The 22433-nt window shown below is 44.9% G+C and overlaps 1 protein-coding gene across 2 annotated transcripts in view; it reads left to right on the forward strand.

The window, feature by feature from the left end:
- The first annotated feature begins 8342 nt into the window (after positions 1–8342).
- The window catches only part of CRAMP1 (cramped chromatin regulator 1), a 39771-nt gene continuing 25680 nt past the window's right edge, over positions 8343–22433 (forward strand). The window contains exons 1-10 of one of the 2 annotated variants that reach the window (XM_077274691.1): positions 8343–8538; positions 11772–12103; positions 15758–15948; positions 16668–16821; positions 17294–17377; positions 18650–18698; positions 19145–19239; positions 19408–19531; positions 19954–20035; positions 20364–21350. In XM_077274691.1, coding sequence (XP_077130806.1) covers positions 11773–12103; positions 15758–15948; positions 16668–16821; positions 17294–17377; positions 18650–18698; positions 19145–19239; positions 19408–19531; positions 19954–20035; positions 20364–21350 — 2097 coding nt within the window. In that variant the 5' untranslated portion in view covers positions 8343–8538; position 11772. Of the gene's footprint in view, positions 8539–10500; positions 10650–11771; positions 12104–15757; positions 15949–16667; positions 16822–17293; positions 17378–18649; positions 18699–19144; positions 19240–19407; positions 19532–19953; positions 20036–20363; positions 21351–22433 lie in introns of those variants that run through there. The other variant, XM_077274690.1, reaches the window with a different exon arrangement.

Consider the following 22433-nt stretch of genomic DNA (forward strand, 5'->3'; position numbering starts at 1 on the left):
ATAGTATATAACACAGCCCACGTAGTATATAGCACAGCCATGTAGCATATAACACAACCACGTAGTATATAGCACAGCCACGTAGTATATAACCCAGCCCACGTAGTATATAACACATCCCACGTAGCATATAGCACAGCCACGTAGCATATAACACAGCCATGTAGCATATAACACAACCACGTAGTATATTGCACAGCCACATAGTATATAGCACAGCCATGTAGTATGTAGCACAGCCATGTAGTATATAGCACAGCCACGTAGCATATAACAGCCCACGTAGCATATAACACAGCCCACATAGTATATAGCACAGCCGCATAGCATATAACACAGCCCATGTAGTATATTGCACAGCCACATAGTATATAACACAGCCACATAGTATATAGCAGAGTCACGTAGTATGTAACACAGCCACATAGTATATAGCACAGCCACATAGCATATAACACAGCCCACATAGCATATAACACAGCCACATAGTATATAACACAGCCACGAAGTATATAACACAGCCAAGTAGTATATAGCACAGCCACGTAGCATATAATAGCCCACGTAGCATATAACACAGCCCACATAGTATATAGCACAGCCACGTAGTATATAGCACAGCCACGTATTATATAACACAGCCACATAGTGTATAACACAGCCACGTAGTATATAGCACAGCCACGTAGTATATTGCACAGCCCACATAGTATATAACACAGCTCACGTAGTATATAGCACAGCCCAAGTAGTATATAACACAGCCCACATAGTATATAGTACAGCCCACACAGTATGTAGCACAGCCATGTAGTATATAGCACAGCCACGTAGCATATAACAGCCCACGTAGCATATAACACAGCCCACATAGTATATAGCACAGCCGCATAGCATATAACACAGCCCATGTAGTATATTGCACAGCCACATAGTATATAACACAGCCACATAGTATATAGCAGAGTCACGTAGTATGTAACACAGCCACATAGTATATAGCACAGCCACATAGCATATAACACAGCCCACATAGCATATAACACAGCCACATAGTATATAACACAGCCACGAAGTATATAACACAGCCAAGTAGTATATAGCACAGCCACGTAGCATATAATAGCCCACGTAGCATATAACACAGCCCACATAGTATATAGCACAGCCACGTAGTATATAGCACAGCCACGTATTATATAACACAGCCACATAGTGTATAACACAGCCACGTAGTATATAGCACAGCCACGTAGTATATTGCACAGCCCACATAGTATATAACACAGCTCACGTAGTATATAGCACAGCCCAAGTAGTATATAACACAGCCCACATAGTATATAGTACAGCCCACACAGTATGTAGCACAGTCCACGTAGTATATAGCACAGCCTACGTAGTATATAGCACAGCCCACACAGTATATAACACAGCCCACATAGTATATAACACAGCCACGTAGTATATAACACAGCCACGTAGTATATTGCACAGCCACGTAGCATATAACACAGCCCACGTAGCATATAACACAGCCACGTAGTATATAACACAGCCACGTAGTATATAGCACAGCCATGTAGCATATATCAGCTCATGTAGCATATAACACAGCCCATGTACTATATAGCACAGCCACGTACTATATAGCACAGCCACGTAGTGTATAACACAGCCATGTAGTATATAGCACAGCCTCGTAGTATATTGCACAGCCCACATAGTATATAACACAGCCCACGTAGTATATAACACAGCCCAAGTAGTATATAAAACAGCCCACGTAGTATATAGCACGGAGACATAGTATATAGCACAGCCCACGCAGTATGTAGCACAGCCCACGTAGTATGTAGCACAGCGCATGTAGTATATAGCACAGCCCATGCAGTATATAACACAGCCCACTTAGTATATAACACAGCCCATGTAGTATATAGCAGTGTGGGCACCATATCCCTGTTAAAAAAAGAATTAAAATAAAAAATAGTTATATACTCACCTTCCAGCGGCCCCCGGATCCAGGCCAGGCCTTTAGCGATGCTCCTCGCGATGCTCCATTCACAGTGATGCTTTGCAGCAATAACCAGTGACGATGTAGCGGTCTCGCGAGACCGCTACGTCATCTGGTGTCATTACCGCAAAGCATTACTGGGACCGGAGCATCGCAAGGAGTGGATAAAGCTGCCGGGGACGCCGGAAGGTGAGAATATCACAATTTTTTTTGTATTATTATTTTTAACATGATATCTTTTTACTATTGATGCTGCATAGGCAGCATCAATAGTAAAAAGTGAAGCGGTTTTTAAATCCCGCCCCAATATCGCTGATTGGTTGCGGCCGGCCCGGTGCAACCAATCAGCGACGTTGGATTTCAGTTACAGACAGACAAACAGACGGAAGTGGACCTTAGACAATTATATATATAGACTAGATGGTGGCCCGATTCTAACGCATCGGGTATTCTAGAATATGTATGTATGTATATACGTCACGCTTAGCACAGCCACATAGTATATAGCACAGCCACGTAGTATAAAACACAGCAATGTAGTATATAACACAGCCACATAGTATATAACACAGACAGCCACGTAGTATATAGCACAGCCACGTAGTATATAGCACAGCCATGTAGTATATAGCACAACCACATAGTATATAGCAGCCACATAGTATATAGCAGCCACATAGTATATAGCACAGCCCACATAACACAGACAGCCACGTAGTATATAACACAGCCACATAGTATATAGCAGCCACATAGTATATAGCAGCCATGTAGTATATAACACAGCCCACCTAATATATAGCACAGCCCACGCAGTATATAACACAGGCCACGTAGTATATAACACAGGCCACACAGTATATAACACTGCCCACGTAGTATATAGGAGCCAGGCAGTATCTATAGTAAAAACTGAAGTGGTGTTTAAATCCCGCCCCAATATCGCTGATTGGTTGTGGCCGGCTGGGCGCGACCAATCAGCGACGTTGGATTTCAGTTACAGACAGACAAACAGAGGGAAGTGGACCTTAGCCACGTAGTATATAGCACAGCCACGTAGTATATAGCAGCCACGTAGTATATAGCAGCCACGTAGTATATAACACAGCCCACGTAATATATAGCACAGCCCACACAGTATATGACACAGGCCACGTAGTATATAGCAGCCAGGCAGTATATAACACAGCCCACGTAATATATAGCACAGCCCACATAGTATATAGCAGTGTGTGGGCACCATATCCCTGTTAAAAAATACATTAAAATAAAAAATAGTTATATACTCACCCTCCGGGGTCCACCGAAGCTGTCCTGATGCGTTTGATGCTGCCGCAAGCTTCCGTTGCCAGTGATGCATAGCGAAATTACCCACATAACTTAGTGGTCTCACGAGACCGCTGTCATCTGGGTAATTTTGCAATGCATCACTGGCAACGGAAGCTGGCGGCAGCATCGCGTGCATCGGTGGATGGCGGAAGGTGAGAATAACACAATTTTTTAATTTTTTAAATTATTTTTAACATTATAACTTTTTACTATTGATGCTGCATAGGCAGCATCAATAGTAAAAAGTTAGTTTGGGATGGGGCGACACACTGGCACTGACTGGAGGGGAGTAGGGAGGGGGCACTGACTGGAGGAGAGTAGGGAGGGGCCAATTCGTGGCAGGACTAAGCCTGTCGCTGATTGGTTGCGGCCTGCCGGCCGCGACCAATCAGCGACGCGGGATTTCCGTTACACACAGACGGAAGTACCCCTTAGAAGATTATATATATAGATATAGGTACATTTGTGAACAAAGGTAGTATAATATTTGCATGCAGGTGAAAAGTGGGCCCCCCAAGATCAATGTTATTGGTGGGCCCTTTTCACCCCAGCCCGACACTGGCCACGCTTATTGGGAATTAATTGAATTGTCCTGGGTAATGCATTCCAGACAATTGGCGCAGCTTGGGAGAAGACTTGGAGACAGGAAGCTCAGATGATTGAGGATGTTATGTAGTCTTAGGTCATTAGCAGAATGGAGGGCACGGGTAGGGTGATAGACAGAGATGAGGGAGGAGGTTAGGGTGGTGAAGAACTGTGGAGCGCTTTGTGGGTGAGAGAGAAACATTTATATTGGACTCTGCAGCAGATGGGCAACCAGTGCAATGACTGGCACAGGGTAGAGGCATCGGTGTAGCTGTTGGAAAGGAATATGATCCTGGCAGCTGTATTCAGGAGAGGGGAGAGATTAGTAAGAGGGAGACCGATTAGTAGAGAGTTGCACTAGTCCAGTTGAAAATGAATAAGAGCAACTGTAAGAGTTTTTGCAGAATGAAAGGTAAGAAAAGGTCAAATTCTCAAGATGTTTTTGAGGTGTAGGTCACATACGCGAGCGAGTAATGGCGGAACCACACACAGAGATGGCAATATGGGTCAAGCAATCCTTGGTGAGTGCCGTGTATATGCCTCTTCGAGAATGACTGGATCTTGCTATTTACACTTATATTGTACAATATTTGTGGTATGCCCTAATGAAGGGTCACCTGAACCATGAAACACGTAAAATAAACCACGTTGAAACCTCTACAATTTTTGGAATTCTTCTTGCGGCGGCGCGGGGATGATCCTTTTTTCCTACCTAAGTGTATGTTTCAATCAGGTCTTGAACTGACCTGTGGATCTGCAGCAGCCGCCGTTAATATATGTCCTTCCTTCACTCTCACCAGGTGACTAGTTCTCTTGGTGGGCAACTCTGTGTAACGTTTGAAAAGACCCTATTTGCGCCTTTGTGTCTCCCTCTTTTCTCTGACTGGATATTGCTATTGACACTGAGCACCATATTTGATATATGCGGTGAACTGTGGAAATTCGTGTTAGAAGCTGGGTATTATCATGTCTTGACTATAAACTTTAGTGCATCAACTTATATTTTTGTAACCCCTTCAATTCCTTGTATACCGGTGGGAATCTGGTTCCTGAAGTGAACCCCGCCAATCGCTCAAAAGACTGCTCAGAAGTGCTCAGATCTATACACACGTGGTCAAAATTGTTGGTACCTCTCGTTTAATGACAGAAAATCCAACAATGGTCACAGAAACAACCTGAACCTGACAAAGGTAATAATAAATTAAAAAAATCTGTGAAAATGAACAAATGAAAGTCAGACAATGCTTTTCAACCATGCTTCCACAGAATTAAAAAAAAACAACTCATGAAATAGGCCTGGACAGAAATGATGGGACCTTAACTTAATATTTTGTTGCACAACCTTTTGAGGCAATCACTGCAATCAAACGATTCCTGTAACTGTCAATGAGACTTCTGCTCCTCTCGACAGGTATTTTGGCCGCTCCTCAAGAGCAAACTGCTCCAGTTGTCTCGTGTTTGAAGGTTGCCTTTTCCAGACGGCATGTTTCAGCTCTTTCCAAAGATGCTCAATAGGATTTAGGTCAGGGCTCACAGAAGGCCACTTCAGAATAGTCCAATGTTTTCCTCTTAGCCATTCTTGGGTGTTTTAGCTGTGTGTTTTGGGTCATTATCCTGTTGCAAGACCCATCTGAGACCAAGCTTTCTGACACTGGGCAGCACATTTCTCTCTAGAATCCCTTGACAGTCTTGGGATTTCATTGTACCCTGCACAGATTCTAGACACCCTGTGCCAGATGCAGCAAAGCAGCCCCAGAACATAACAGAGCCTCCTCCATGTTTCACAGTAGGGACATTGTTCTTTTCTTGATATGCTTCATTTTCCTGTCTGTGAACATAGGGCTGATGAGCCTTGCAAAAAAGTTCAATTTTTGTCTCATCTGTCCATAGGACATTCTCCTAGAGGCTTTGTGGCTTGTCAACTTGTAGTTTGGCAAATTCCAGTCTGGCATTTTATGATTTTTTTTCAACAATGGTGTCCTCCTTGGTTGTCTCCCATGAAGTCCACTTTAAAAATAAGTGAAAGCAGTCACAGGGGAGCGCAGAGGAATCAACCCAAGGAAGGGAAGATGTCGAGCACCACCGCAGCTCCAGCTGAATACCTCCAAGGGAGGATAAGAGCGTATGTCAAACAGAAATCAGTCCCAGGAGCGCAGAAGGAAACTCAGACAACATATGTAGTTTACCACAATGCGTTTCGACGAAAAACACCGCCTTCTTCCCACCTGAAGAAGACGGTGTTTACCATCGAAACGCATTGTGGTAAACTACATAAGTTGTCTGAGTTTCCTTCAGCGCTCCTGGGACTGATTTCTGTTTGACATGAAGTCCACTTTGACTCATACAACAACGGGTGGTGCGATCTGACACTGATGTTCCTTGAGTTTGAAGTTCACCTTTAATCTGTTTAGAAGTTTTTCTGGCTCTCTTGTTACCATTCATATTATCTGTCTCTTTGATTTGTCATCAATTTTCCTCCTGCGGCCAAGTCCAGTCAGGTTGGCTACAGTCCCATGGACCTTAAATTTCTGAATAATATGTGCAACTGTAGTCACAGGAACATCCAGCTGCTTGGAGATGGTCTTATAACTTTTACCTTTAACATGTTTTTCTATAATTTTTTTTCTAATCTCCTGAGACAACTCTCCCAGTTATCTGCTGGGAGACACTTTTTAAAGTGTTTTTCAATGTACAATTGTTTTCTGGTGCGTTTGAGGCATTATTTGTGTTAGGTCGGGGTCACACTTGCGAGTGCAATGCGAAAAACCCGCGCCTCAATACCTGGCACTGCCGTCGGCGCTCGGGACCGGAACGTGCAGCCGCATGTATTTTCAGTGCCGGCGGCAGCACCGGGTATTGTGGCGATAGACTCGCGTATGTTTCTCGCATTGCACTCGCAAGTGTGACCCCGGCCTTAGTAACATTCAGTGTCTGGGTGTCATATGTATGTAATCATTCACACAAGGACTTATATTAAGGTGATGTGATGTAGGCGCAAAGGTAATATATGTATTTTTAGTGTATATACAGTAATCCTTGTTTGCATTAGTTATTAGACTTGTGGGACATGTTACTGGTATATTGTTATTGTTATATTTGAATAAATTGTTTATTTATTCCAACACAGTCAGAGCTGGGACTGAGATAAAACATACACAAATATATATATATATATATATATATATATATATATATATATATATATATATATATATATATATATATATATATATATATATCATATATGTTTATGTAATTATATATACTGTATGTATATATATGTATATAGTTAATATATGTGTATAAATCCTTTCTCTTTTTTAATAATATAAATATATGGAGCCATAAATACAGTTTGTACCCAAGTATCTACTTATAATTTCTCTATTTTTTTAAATACATGTTTAACTCCACCCAACACTTTAATAGGATATGTTCACACAGTGCTTTTTTTGCAGCCTTTTTTTTTTGCAGCCTTTTTTTTTTCCACATACACAAATGCAGCATTGGCGGAAAGAAAATTGCTGCGCACACCAGGCATATTTTAATGAGGTTTTTCATTTTGTTCACACCTTTTTGATCTATTTGTAATGCATTCAATTGAATGGGTGAAAAGAAAAAAAGATGACATACTGCGGTTTAAACCCCCTACACCCACAAAAAATGCAAAAAACAAACAAAAAAAGCCCACACTGTGTGAATGAGATTTTAGAAATCTCATTTATTTTGCACAAGCCTTTGTTTTTTTCTCTCCATGCTTTATGTATTAGGTTGTCATTGTCAAACTGAATTTGGCTTTTTTTTAGTTTGGTGAATGGTAATGGACATAGGGAAAACCATAGTGATAAAACATTGATTTGCCCGCGCTGGTGAAGTACAGTGGTCCCAAGTGTTTATCTGTACAGCACAGTCGCCATGCTGCCACACCCTGGGATGCCAGTGGCAGTCACTAGTAGTAGCACACTAGAGAAAGGCTATATAACTATAGGAGGCTCCTTATAGAGCAAAGATTGCTGGGACTTGTAGTTCCACAACACTCCACCCATCCAAGGCTCCACCGTCAGTGACTAGACACTTCCGGCACGCCCACCACATCACTCAACATCTCCCAAGCCAATGGCATAAAGCTTTACAAAAGAAATCAGCTAACTCTTAGTTTACATATTTATAACTAATCCTCCTATTGGTTACGCCAGCCAGCCAATCGGAAAGCTCTTCCTCTTGCCATTGACATCATTAAACTCTGCCCTCTATGCCCATGACTCCCAGCGCTGCCTGTCGTTGTGGCTTGTGATTGGTCTCTCGACTTTTAGTCCCGCCTTTCCAGGAATTGATGACCAATGGGAGCGTTTGTTTGGGTTGCGAGGGGCGTGTCGTGTTTTGGCAGGCTGGCTTGGCGCGGGTTGTTGTCAGATGCGGACGCGAGCTTGGCAGAGGAAGGTCGGCACCGGGATCCATCGGAGCTTTGGATCAGGCCCTGTGGATGGCAGCTGGGTTTATTGACAGCTGGTTGTCTGCTGGGATTTATTCGCTCCTTGTATCTCGCAGGCCCATGGTGCTTGGGCTGCAAGCCGCATCAGGCCCTCCCATCCATCTTCATGCATCAGGTAAGGTATCAGTGCAGAAACTGTCTGTGTAGAACTACAACTCCCAGCAGGCTCTTTCATTTGCCTTTTTTAATTCTTGATATCACCTATATTGTATAGTGACAGTGCAGTAAGACATGCTGGGAGTTGTAGTCCTCCAGCACCTAAATAGAGGTAGTAGTGGAGGTATTGGGATTATTCGTATTTATCCAGCTGTGATAGTGACTTGTTAATCCTATCAGGAGGGGTCATGTCCCCCTCTAATTGTTACATTATTCTCCTCCGAACTATCACTCCCATCAGGCAGTAACACCTGGGATGTCTGTGCTCCACAATGATTGCTATCTAGTGGTGGGCATTAATATTCTGTATACCTGCACTGATGGAGTATACTGCCAGGGATATCTGCTGTTATTGAATGTTGGCATCGCCTTGGAAGCATTGCCCCATAGGCTGGGATTGTATTTGTGTCAGTAATCAATATTGGTACATTGTATAGTGATATTTTGTAGAATGATACATTGTATATACACTGTATAGTTAGTGGCACACTGTAGAATGATACACTGTATAGTTAGTGACACATAGAATGATACATTGTATAGTTAGTTATACATTAGTGATACATTGTATAGTGATATAATAGTGATACATTGAAGAATGATGCATTGTAGAATGATACATTGTATATACACTGTATAGTTAGTGGCACACTGTAGAATAATACACTGTATAGTTAGCTGTACATTAGTGATATAATAGTGATACATTGTATAGTTATATATTAGTGATTACATTGTAGAATGATACATTGAAGAGTGATATATTGTAGAATGATACTGTTCAGTGACACATTGTAGAATGATGCAGTGTATAGTGATAAATTGTATAGTTATATATTAGTGATATATTGTAGAATGATACATTGTATAGTACACATTGAAGAATGATACATTGTAGAATATTTGTATATTGATACATTGTAGAGTGATGTTTGTATATTGATGCATTGATTGTAGAATGATACACTATAGTTAGTTATACATTAGTAATACATTGTATAGTGCACATTGTAGAATATTTGCATATTTGTTACATTGTTGAATGATACATTGTATAGTGCACATTGTAGAATATTTGATACATTGTTGAATGATACATTAGTGATTCTCTAAAGCTTTCTATTAATTCTCTAACCCATCACTAATATTGACATCTCCCAGTACAATGTATCACCACTATACAATGTTGCACTGTCTGCTGTTGCATCTATGGCCATCAATTCTCCATATCATATCATTTTATATTTTTAGCCAAGTTAGAAATATATAAAATATAATTCTCAATCATTAATCCAGGTCTCAGCAAACTACAATCCTCGCCATCCCCTATCAGATCATGCTGAGAGTTGCAGTTTCCCATCAGCTATCCTTTATAACAATTCCTTATTTTTTATTCCTCCCCCCATAATATTTTCTTCATGTACATATCTACTTTATTAATGTGGATCACCCCCTCCCTTCCTTAGGACCCTGGTGCCCCCTCCCCAGGTGCTGGTGTTTACCATCAGGCTGGATCCATCTTGTTTTGATGCCTGTCTGCCCATAGGAAACTAAATGCTGCTGAACCAGTGTATCGCTTCACATCTTGTGCTGCCTGCATGTGTAGATGTGATGTGTAGTACTTGGGGTATTATTGTTAGTTTTTTGGGGGTTGGGGGGTGTAAAATACAAAAAGCTATATGTATATAAAAATTTCAACTGCTGCCCAAGCTGATGACGTAGCAAAGCAAAGTTCAGCTCCAACAACGCCCCATGATTGTGCCCCAAGTTTGGCAGCGTTTTATTTAAATGTCTCAGCCCCGATGGGGAGAGTGAGATATGCATCTGGAAGGGGAGAGTCTCAGCTTTTATTTGCCGCCGGTTGTGAGTCCGTACGAGGTACCCAGCTGGAGTTTTGGGGTGTTGAAGGAGGGGTCCCCTCCGCGCCGGGCTGCAGCATTTGGTGGAGTCTCCAGCTCTGAGCAGCAGCAGCAGAAAGACGAGGCGCAGAGGACGAGAGCGCACGGCGGCCACCGCCGAGAACATGGGCGATCCCGGGCGGACCGAGGCGAGCAGGACCCCGGGGCCATGGTGAGGGGGTAGAGGAGCCCTCGGGGGTGCCGGGGACCCCGGCCTGGGCACGGATCGGCCGCCCTACACCACTTTTTGGAGGCTGTGTTCTGGGCGAGCGCGGCGGCGGCGGCTGCTGATCATCATGTCGGGCGCTCTTGTGCTCAACAACAAAACCAGCGGCGATCATCCTCCTCCACCGCCGCGTCCAGCCGCCCCGGAGCCCGGCACCCTGCCCCGGCACCCCGGGAAGCCTCCCCCGGGCACACAGCCCCTTCCCCGCCAGGGCACAGGGCATCCAGCCCGGGCTGTGCAGTCGGGACAGTGGAAGAGGATTTGTCACTAACAATGGCGGCCATGTTGTTCAGGATTTTCTGCTCTGTCTCTGTTCTCCTTCTCTCTACAACTTATTTCTGGCAACTGGGATTTGGGGTTTTTGGGGGTCACTGACTCCCCCCTAAGCTGCACCCTCTGGGGAGAAAGGGGTTAAAGAAGCCCTGTATAAAAAGCTACCCCCAAAGTAAATAAGGGCATGGATTATACACAGGGCACAGCCAGCCATGAGCCATCGACCGACCGCCGTCTGGGCCACCAAAGCCTTCGTGGCCGATCCCATGCCACTCTTGGGAGATTGTTTTAAAAAAAAAATAATAATTTTTTTTAAAAATATTTCATTATTATTTTTTATTTTTTCTTACCAAAAATCTTGGCCAGAATTCAGAACAGGAGAAGAGATCCGTCGCTATGTCACAGCCCCCTTATGTTTAGGGGTTTATTCCCAAGACGATAGCGTGAAGAATATGTGTACTATATATATCTTTATTTGTTTTCCCCTTTCAATATATATTTAATATTTGTTGTTATTTTTATGGTTTTGTGTTTATATTTATATATATATATATATATATATATATATATATATATATATATATATATATATATATATATATATATATATATATATATATATATATTTTTTTTTTTTAACCTTTTCATTTCCAATAGGCACCACTTATTAGACAATTGGGGTTTTGGGAACCATTTTTTTCAAGAGATAGGAATTCTTTTTATAGTAACCCCCCAATAAAAAAAAAAAAAAAAATTAGTTATTTTTCATTTAATTTTTTTTTCCCCTATTTTCAGGATGACAGTGAAGCTGAAGAGCGGAGAGGAGAACAAACCAAACAAGAGGGCACCAGAGGCTGAAGAGGAGGAAGAAGCGGCCGCAGCGGAGGAGGCGGCGGTGGTGGTGGTGGCGACGGGAGAGGAGGAAGGTAAAGCAAAGACAGAAGGGGATCTACTCATCTCGGAGACCCCCGAAAAGGATCCTCCAGAGGCCGCGACCCCCGAGCAGCAGCCTTCGAAGGTCCAGCAGGATCAGCACCATTTCCTGAGGTCCAGTGTCCGACCGCACAGCAAGAGGCAGAGGAAGGATTCGGGCGGCAATGGACGGCCACTCAGTGCCAAGAGCAAAGGTATACCTGCAACACTGTTCGTGCCCCTGCATTACTTCTTTGGGGTACAACCTTTTCCCCAGTTTCAGAATATGGGGCATGGGTAACAATTTTCAATAATTTATATATTTTGTTTTTTCTTCAAGTCTCATCCGCTCCATTAATAAGACGCGCAAGATTTTTTTTTTTTTTTTAAATTGTTGCTCAATTTTTTATTAAATTTTCTGCCATCCAGGACCTGAAAACCTATAATTAGTATCTTCCACATATAATGCAAACCATTAAGATAGAAGTGCATTATTTAATGCAAGAGGATGACGGGCGGAGTCTGTATTGTCCGGTTGGATGCCGCTTAACATGGCATTTAAATGAACGTGACGCAATAATGCAGAATAGGTGGCCGTGGTTACAACAATCGGGGGGTACGTCTGAGCACAGGAATCTCTGCCCCTTCCATTTGTCCCTTTAGACCTGATATTTGGGAATCACTACATAAGGGAGGGCACTACGGTCAAGTAAGCGCCAAGACCCGATAACAGCGCCATCTGTTGGCAGAAAATATAGTTCACGTTTAACATTTTTATGCTTTGTATTTTTTTTTTTTTAATGAAATCGGGTTCAAATACAATACTTTTTTTAACTTTAATATCTGTAGGGGAAACAAATATATATGCTAATTAATTAAAAAAAAAAAATGCATGTTCCCTTAAAAATATCCGAAGTCAGGTACACCTTTTGTTTTCACCACGCCTGCTATGTGCTTCATTATTTAGTTTCCTGTGATGACTGAAGAATAATAATAAACATAATTGGAATAATAAATATTTGTTTACTAAACACTAAAGAGAAAATTAAAGGGAACCTGCCACCTCTCAAATTGGCAGGATATTTAAATGAGTTTTTTACCTGTCTGATGGGCGGCGTTTCCTCTTCATTTCTCCACCCCGTCCATCCTTGTTGTCCGCAATATGTTAGTGAATTAGAGTATGTGAGTGCCATAGTTGGCGCGTGCACAATGCAATCTTCGGTGGCGCACGCTCAGTATGCTTTGCCCAACTGCAGGCAAAGCTAAAAAGCATTAGTGCGCGGGTGCATGCGCACTATGTCCCGGAAGTATTTCGCTGTGTTGCGGGACATAGTGCGCGGGCGCATGCGCAGTAATTCTTTTTGGCTTTGCCAGCAGTTGGGCAAAGCATACTGCGCGTGCGCCACCGAAGATTGCATTGCGCACGCGCCAACGATGGCACTCACATACTCTAATTCACTAACATATTGCGGACAACAGGGACGGACGGGGTGGAGAAATGAAGAGGAAACGCCGCCCATCGGACAGGTAAAAACTCATTTAAATATCCCGCCAATTTGAGGTGGCAGGTTCCCTTTTAAAACATTTTTGGTTAAGGCCGCAGATCCTTATGAGGCTATAACCCCCTAGACATTGAAAAGGGTGAAATCTGCTAGTAAAATCCGCTTCTGAGATTGACACTCTGTGGATTTTAGTAATCAGCAGCGCAGGTTAATATCCTTAAAGGGAATGTTCTACAACATGTTGGACGTGATCAGTTATAGCCTCATCCACACGTCCATGGTGGATTTGCAACCTGTAAATCCACAGCATTTGCTGCCTGTGTGGTTAGTCCCCAAAATGTTGTTCCCTATCCTATGCATTGGTAGTAAATTAAACGGGTTATCCTCTATTTTGGACAACCCCTTTTCCCCATGTTCCCCAGTAAAATAACACCTATGATCATCACTGGTGGTGTTCCACCTATGTCGGCACTGGTCCTCGGATCCCCCACCGCTCCAGTTCTTGTGCTTCCCGGTCTCCTGCTGGCTTCTGTACTTCCTGGTCCAACGATGACTTCCTGACACAAGGATGTGACCGCTGCAGCCAATCACAGCTGGTGTAGTCGGTATACAGACCTTACGTGTGATCCTATTGACATTGAGTAAACTGTATGTAAACGCAGAAATCCCCGGTCTCTCAGCATTTCAGGTGGGAATCTTATCCCGATCTCTATATTGTAGGAAAGCTTCACTTTTAGAGGAATTGGGGATAAACGCGTTGAAACAGGTGGAGTCATGAATCGAGTAGGTGTAGTGGATTAGTAACGCGCCCCGCCTGGGATGACGCAATGGTCTGATGTTCTCCTTCACATTATAGCACCCTAAAGACTTTATAATAATGGGCAGAAGCTTCCGGTGTGATGGAAACGTCCATGACGGACCCCTACTCAGCCCCCAGATTAGAGGAGTCCTATATAAAGTCTTTAGACTTCATTCCCGTAACGCGAGTGCAGATGAGTGACTCGATTGCGCTCTCCTGGTCCGGCGGCCAGTCTGGTCCTCCGTGGCCGGTGGTCTTTACTTCTGGGGGCCTCTGGTGCTTACTAGTCCCTGCCACTTTGACGTCCCTGTGACAGCATGGTTAGAGACAGTGTGGAAGTGAAGCCGGCTGACACCCACGGATGACGAGTCCACGGCTGCGCTAATCACGGGTCATCTCTATATATGAGCCACTGTATGCGGTGTCCGGGGCGTCCGGAAGCCGCTTATCTCACTTTTACTATTAAGATATCATGCCGGCTCTGCTGAGGTGTGCGGAGAGTAGTTGTCGGATGAATGAGCGTTTCCCTACAGTTATTCCTACTGATACACGTTCATGCTCGATTCAGCTGAGCATGCGCTTAATTTTAACTGGGAGACAGGCATAATCCGCTCGAGATATCTCCATTGTGAAAATAAAGGAATGGGCGTGTTGAAATTCAGCATGCCCAATCATTTAAAAAAAAATTTTTTTTTTTGGACTGGTCCGGCAGTCCTGCCGAAATCCGTGACTTCACCCAACGTTTGCGTGGCCACACAGCTGACAATGGAGGAGGCCACACGTTAGATGCAGCAGGAAACCAGTTATTTCCACAGTCCAGCATCATCTATGGTCCCCTGGCCAAAGCTGAACAGCCAAGTGGTCACATGCCTGGCGCACATGTGAAATGTGTAAGGGGACGTCCATGATTCCATCTCTGGAGGTTTTCAGGTCGGGGTTATGGAGGAGTTGATGCGGCGGATGAGTGATGTACTACTGGCACGACTCGGGTTGTGAGTGGCACGTCGTGTGGAGGCGGCTGCCGGGGCTGATTGTGCGCTCACGACGTTCGATTTCCAGTCTATAAATACTCTGTGACTTCATGCTGCAGTCCCTCCTGTTCTGCGCTGGTACAAGTTAATAGCACACGTGGGAGACATCCTCTCGGTGCAGTATTCTCCATAGGAGCCTGGAGCCATCTTTATGTCCTATGATGGGATGTTGCCTCCTTCCCTATATCGCTGCAGTATACAGAGGCGGGGGTCCACAATCGGGGCGGACCGCGCATTGTTTGTCTCGTCACCTTTTATTCACCATCTGGATTGGTGCCGAAAATTCCTGGCGGGAGCTTTTTTTTTTTTGTAAGGTGCAGGACCCCGAACTGTCAGCTGCCCTTTACCTGGGCAAAATTGGAAACTTTTTGTCAAAGTTTACTTTTTTTTTTTTTAACTCTATTTCTATACATTGTAAAATGATGTGACTATCTAATAAACTTTTCTTTTTTAAACTATTTTTACAATGTCTGCTTGCTGTAGGAGAGTGGAAGCATTTTACAAGTTATAAATTGTGGTGTTTGCTTCTGCTTCCAGCGCTGGACAATGCGACCCCGTCCTCACCAAGCTGCTCCACCACATTGGCTCCCGCCACTACAAAAGCATCCGGCCGTAACGTCGCTCCGTCCGCCGCAGAGAAGGATGAGGGTAATAAGAAGAAGGTGCGGAGGCAATGGGAGTCTTGGAGCACCGAAGACAAGAACACTTTCTTTGAGGCTTTATATGAGGTGAGTGCAACGTTCCCTCCGCTGAGTGAGCGCTCCCAGCTCTCTCCTTACTCACCAGTTGCATCACGCTGCGCTGCCTTTCTGACATTGATTGTATGTGTTGTTAAAGGGATTGTCTGGTCAAAACAAGTTGTATAGTCAGTGGTCCATGGTAAGGTATAGATCGCTTTCATTTGCACCATTCGGCAACTTTTATATTTGTGCAGGAATGGAGCAGCAGTGCACACGCTTGACTGCCGCTCAATTCACTCTTTATGAAGCTGCACTCGGCTTTTTTCGCAGCCACGTAGAGAATGAGGGAGGCGGACATATAAGTCGGTCTGAGATCGGACCGCAGTGCACGGACTGGCCGGCGGCTCTCCCTATCCATATGCGCCAGCTCCATGTACTTCTATGCAGCTGTCATGCTGTTGAGAGAGCCGCCGGCCAGTCCGGGAGTGCCAACAACCAGCAGCCCCCTACAATCTTTGCTGGTCCCATTATCATTGGGGGAAGTTGTGACCGGCTGTGCATGATCATTCGGATGAATGGAAGTGCCGGACCGCCAGACTGGGAACTGCTGATAAATAGATACTCTCTAACTAATATAGGGACCCCACCTACCTGGGACCCCCATCCACCCCAAGATGTCCAGATGCTGTTTTTTAGAATTTGTCATATCAAAATGTACTCATCTCCTCGACCTTGAGAAATGTTCTCTTATATTCCTATTTATTCAGCATGGAAAGGATTTTGAAGCCATTCAGAACAACATTGCCCTCAAGTACAAGAAGAAAGCCAAACCGGCCAGCATGGTGAAGAACAAGGAGCAGGTGCGGCACTTCTACTACCGAACGTGGCACAAGATCTCCAAATACATTGATTTTAACAATGGTGAGTGCTTCCCTAATCCCCTCATCAGTATTATTAAATGGACGTTTCTGTAGCCATTAATGTGTGATTGGCGGAGGCCCCATCCCAGGGACCCCACAGATGCAGCAGACCGGTTCCTGCATATCTGCCAAGGGGACGACCATACCGGTACTACCGTTCTGCCGGGATCAATCTTCTAGTGTAAGGACCTTGCTATGTCCTGCAGTAATGGTCAGCAGTGCTGTAGTAAGTGTGGTGATCCCTTTTCTTTGTAGCACCCATCAGCCTCCATCCCCCCCCCCTTTCCTGAAAAAGAATGGTATATAGAGCAATAAGAACCTTGCATGCACCCAAGATGGTGCCAATAAAAATGACAGATCACCATACAGAAAAATAGAAGACTCAAGCCAAATTTGTTTTCATCACGCAATCTCTGTCCTCTCTGACTTCCTTTGCAGTTCTTACCCCAAGTCTTTCCCCTTTTGTCTTGCAGTATTTTCTTGCGGTCTTAAGAAGTCCTCGCAGGAGCTTTACGGCCTCATCTGCTATGGAGAACTGCGGAAGAAGATTGGTGGCTGTAAGTTTCTTTCTGCAGCCTCCAGTTTAGCTTTGAGTAGTTACTTTTTATTAGGTCGTTGGAATAATGTTCAGCAATTAAGAAGATGCGACATCGCATGAAGGTCGTGAGCACAGCGTGGCGGGCTTCTGCATGGATATCTGTAGTACATCGGCGCAGGGCTTCCACTCACAGCTCGGATCCAAGTATCTCTCAGTGGACCCCATTTGCTCAGACCCTTTTCACATCTCTGTGGGGGAGTCTCCGTCTTAGATTTTTGTCACATTTAACAAATTGGAAACCTCAACCCAGATGAAGGCAGAGCCTAATAATGCGACTTTTGAGGTCGAGCAGAAGGACACATGCTGCCCTGGTCGGACATCTCGTCTGGACTTCCAGGGCAGTGGTCGCCTCCAAGGTCCACATCATGGATGCCTCTTGCATTTACTAATCCCGTCACATTGTGGGTTCTCGTAAACGCCAGAAGTGTGGAGGATGCCGGTAACAGAAGAGAACACTACCTTTATCCTTCTGCTATGGAAGATTCGCCCGGACGTTGGTCCAGGGCAGCACAAATCATTTTGCACCACTCTAGTTAATTCCAAAATTGATAGTTTTCGCCTATGTACTGGACAGGTGGTAACTTCCGGAACGGTGGAAGTCTGAACGCTAGGACCCCTACCGATCTCAGAAATGCAGCTCTGAAATGCTCTCCGGCAGCCCGATAGAGAATGATTGGCACTACTCGGGGTCTGTGGGTATTTCAGAGTACTTTTTTCGTGATCAGAAACCGGACCCCCACCCGTCCACATATAACATCTATCATGTGAATATTTGATAACTTTAAATGTCAGCGTTCAGCAATAAACCATGTATAGCTGACTGCTTTTCCTGCCCATCCCCCATACATATTTGAACACTAGGCCGTCATCGATCTAATGGGTATTCCATTTTTTTTTTACGTTCTCCTCTAAAACTGCTGCAAATCTGTGATGGTCCGGGTACTGGGTCCCCCCACCACTGATCAGAAGCGGGGTCCCCAGCAAGCAGCAGCATACGCGCACAGATAGTGGTGTACGGACCCAAAGACTCATGATTGAGCCCTTACACCTCCCTGGCTTTTGCAAGAACTGGCGCTGTTGTTTGTTGAAGTGAGCGATTGCTGGTGGTTCCAGGGCCCGGACCCCCACAGATCTGCAGCACTTTTAGTGGGGAATAACCATAGCTTGCCTTTCAGTACAGGATGCATTTTAGCCTCAGACTCCATTGACTTCCTTTTTTTTGCCTTTGCAGGTATGGATGATAAGAATGCAACCAAGCTGAACGAGCTGATCCAGTTGGGGTGAGTGGGAACCGTTTCTGCTCGGTTTGTCCCGAGGACCATACCTGCTTGTATAGTGGTACTTAACTGGGGGGGCATCAAAAGAGGAAGAATATCTGTGTGCAGTCACCAAAAGTGTTATTCAATCCTAGTGTATTGATAAGCTGCCGAGACTTTCCCCATCTCATAAAGTGATGGCATGTCATTAGGATATGTCATCACTTCTCGATTGGTGGAGGGCCCCCCAACCCATCCTGAGAATGAAGGGGCTACTGCATTGATCACTGTGCCGACATTACTGGTTTATCCCACTGTGCCGTACTGGGAACTGCAGCGCTCACCAATTACTGGAATAGCGCTGGCTACAGTATGTCATGGCATGGCATGCTGGGGCTTATAGTTCATCATAAGATGGCGCGTCCCATCGCTAAGCTCATTTAGATTAATATTTCCGTTTTTTATGACAGGGCGACCACAGTGCGTTACAAGGGCAGGAACTTGCGGATCAAGGCTCCAATGTGCAGAGCTCTGAAGAAACTCTGCGATCCTGAAGGAAAGACGGGTACGTGTGTCACGGTCTGTGGAAAGTGGATCAAAGTGCAAGCGCCGATGCAGTGGACGTTCTAAATGCAGATTTAGCAGCTAATCTGTATTTCTTACATTTGCATTTTTTTTTCTGCAGATTTACAGGACAAATCTGTATTTATTTTCTATTTTTATGTTCTTCTAGGTCTGAGTGATGAGGAAGATCAGAAACCGGTACGGCTGCCACTAAAAGTACCTATAGAGCTACAACCCCGAAACAACCAGGCTTGGGCCCGTGTGCAAAGCCTGGCACAGAACCCCCGGCTCAGGTATTGGAGCATAAGGTGTATAGAACTAATTAAAGGGGTTGTATGATAAATTTACGGAATCGCCTAAGGATTGATGACTCCTTCCTTATCGCTGGGGGTCCCTCCTCTACTCCTTTGAATGGATTGAGGCTCCCGCATTGGTGCTGCTGCTCCATTTCTTGTTTCCCAACAGTCCCATAGCCAAGGAATGGAACAAAGGTGCTCATGTGAGACCATCGGCACGTTCAGTAAGGGAATTTTTGGTGGAACGACCATAAATAATCAGCAATCCTGTGAATAGTTTATAAGTTGAATTTGTGATTCATGCTTTTAATATCTGATAAAATGTAATATGGTCGCAATGGAAAGTGAAGAATGAAGAGGCGTTGTACATTTTAGGTGAATTACTCTTTAAATTTCCTCCCATGTATTTTTTTCCCCAGGATGATGGTGGAGCTACACAGAAAAGTCTCCAGTCTCATTGAATTTCTCAAGCAGAAATGGGCTCTGCAGGAGGTTCGGATCGTATCCTTTTATTACGGTCATAGAATGAGAGATTTGGGGCCGATCATAAGGGTTAAGTTTCATAGTATGTGCACACAGTCTTTTTCAGGTGGATACTGCTTGGGGAGGGGGGGGGGGGGGGGGAAACAAAACCCCCAAAAATGAATATATGCACAGCTGTGGCAAAAGAAGATGCTTCAGTCAAAACAATGTCTGCGTTTTACTGAAGCGTCTTCTGGATCCAAGACTATGCGGGTAGTGTACCCCGACACCTGGCTCCTGCTGGGGGCTCCAGGTCACTTATTTTTTTGTGTTCCATTGCTTAAGTTCCTTTACTGTTTTTCTTAAGAGGAAAAGTCTGGATGATCCCCAGTTGGCAGACATGGAGTCTCCGGACCCCAAAGAAGAACTTTACCTCTTCCCACCAGAAACGGCTCAGTTGTCTTCTTTACCCGGAGTGGCAAGGGTTGTCCACTCCAAAGCTCATTGTACTGTCCACTGGCAGGAGTCTGGCAAGTACAAGCAGAGCTCAAAAGACATTCACTTGTTACCCCCTGCTCAGATCCTTGGCATCCAAACTGGACAAGGCACTGCTCGAGTACAGCTTAAGTGCCCACGAGGTAATGCAGATGCTAAACAAGGAAACAAAGTTGAGGTGCCCAGTAACGTCGTGCCGGAGAAGATCCAGAACGTGGAGAATGGTTTGCTGGAGAGTGTATCATCTGATGGGGTGTCAAATGGACCAAAGACTCCAGATGAAGCCCCACCAGAGCCCATGGACACCTCTCCGAGTGGTGAGATGTCTGGCTGTCCGCCTCCAGATGTGGAGGAACTTTCATTAAATGACCCCTTGCCCCGTTATTTAAAGTCTTGCCAAGATCTTATCGTTCCGGACATTAATCAGGCGGCTGATAATATTGCTGCCTGTCCCCCAACGTCCCCAGTAACAAACCCCAAACCTCCTGGAGATGTAGAGTCTCCAAGCCGAGAGAAGGTAGAAATGCAGACGACAAGCCCCCAGCTGGACAATGGCACTACACAAGCTTCAGGACAGGACACTCAGGTGAAGGAGCAGAGCGCTTCATCCAAAGCTCCGAAAGACAACTCTAACCAGCTGACCGAGCACCTGCGTCAGGAAGGCTGGAACCAGCTGACTTCAGAAAACCTGACACTAGCCGAGGTCTACCTCATGTTGGGCAAACCGGGCAAGTTACAACTGGAATATGAGTGGATGGATCCCAACAGATCAGACGACTCGGACTACCCTTTACGTCACAAGCAGAAACTCCTGAGCTGCCTGTTACGGCTCATAGCTACAGAGCTGAACCCCAAAACTGTAAGTAGTCTTTTTTCTTTTTTCAGGCTGAAGCCTCGATTATTGATATGAATGGTGCGGAAGAATTAAAGGAGTTGTCTCAAGCTTCAGGAGCGCTCCGCTCACCTGCCTCCCGACTGCCTGCTTTGTCAGGGGTGGTTCGCTCCTGAAGACTGACAGATCAGATTAGAGGAATAACAGGATTTTTGGTGGCTTATCGTAAAATCTGTTTCTTGGAGCCTCCATTGGGGGACACAGGAACCATGGGGGTGTATGCTGCTGACACTATGCAAATAAAAAGTTAGCTCCTCCTCTGCAGTGTACACCCCACCGACTGGCATTATACTCTTCAGTTAGTAAGAAAGCAGTAGGAGATAAATAACAAGGTTGAAAACCATAACCACAAACTTGAGAACTGTAAACGTGAGAACAGTCATAGAACATAAAACAACAAACTCAGAAACATTGGGAGGGAGCTGTGTCCCCCAATGGAGGCTCCAAGAAACAGATTTTACGGTAAGCAACCAAAAATCCTGTTTTCTTTATCGCCTCTCATTGGGGGGACACAGAAACCATGGGACGTCCCAAAGCAGTCCCTAGGGCTGGAAAAAACAGCCTTCCATCAGGTCAGAGGACCCACCACTGTCGCCTGCAAGATCCTTCTGCCTATGCTGGCGTCCGCCGAAGCGAAGGTATGGACCTTGTAAAATTTGGCGAACGTGTGGATGGAAGACCAAGTTGCCGCTTTGCAAAGCTGTAGGGCGGAAGCCCTGTGGTGCACCGCCTAGGAGGCACCGACTGCCCGGGTAGAGTGAGCCTTGATCCCAGGAGGGGGCACTCTGTTTTTGACCCGGTAAGCCTCCAGAATTGCCGTTCTGATCCAGCGAACAATAGTCGCCTTAGAAGCTGGTTGGCCTCTGCGCGTGCCATTAGGAATGACGAAAAGAGAATCCGTCTTCCGGAAAGTGGACGTTCTATCCAGGTAGATCCTCACAGCCGTGACGAGGTCCAGCTTGTTCAACGATCGCTCCAGAGGATGAGTCGGAGATGGACAAAAGGAAGGTAGAACAATGTCCTCGTTGAGGTGGAAGGTGGAAACCACCT

This window comes from Ranitomeya variabilis, chromosome 7, assembly GCF_051348905.1.
Source record: "Ranitomeya variabilis isolate aRanVar5 chromosome 7, aRanVar5.hap1, whole genome shotgun sequence".
NCBI lineage: Eukaryota > Metazoa > Chordata > Amphibia > Anura > Dendrobatidae > Ranitomeya > Ranitomeya variabilis.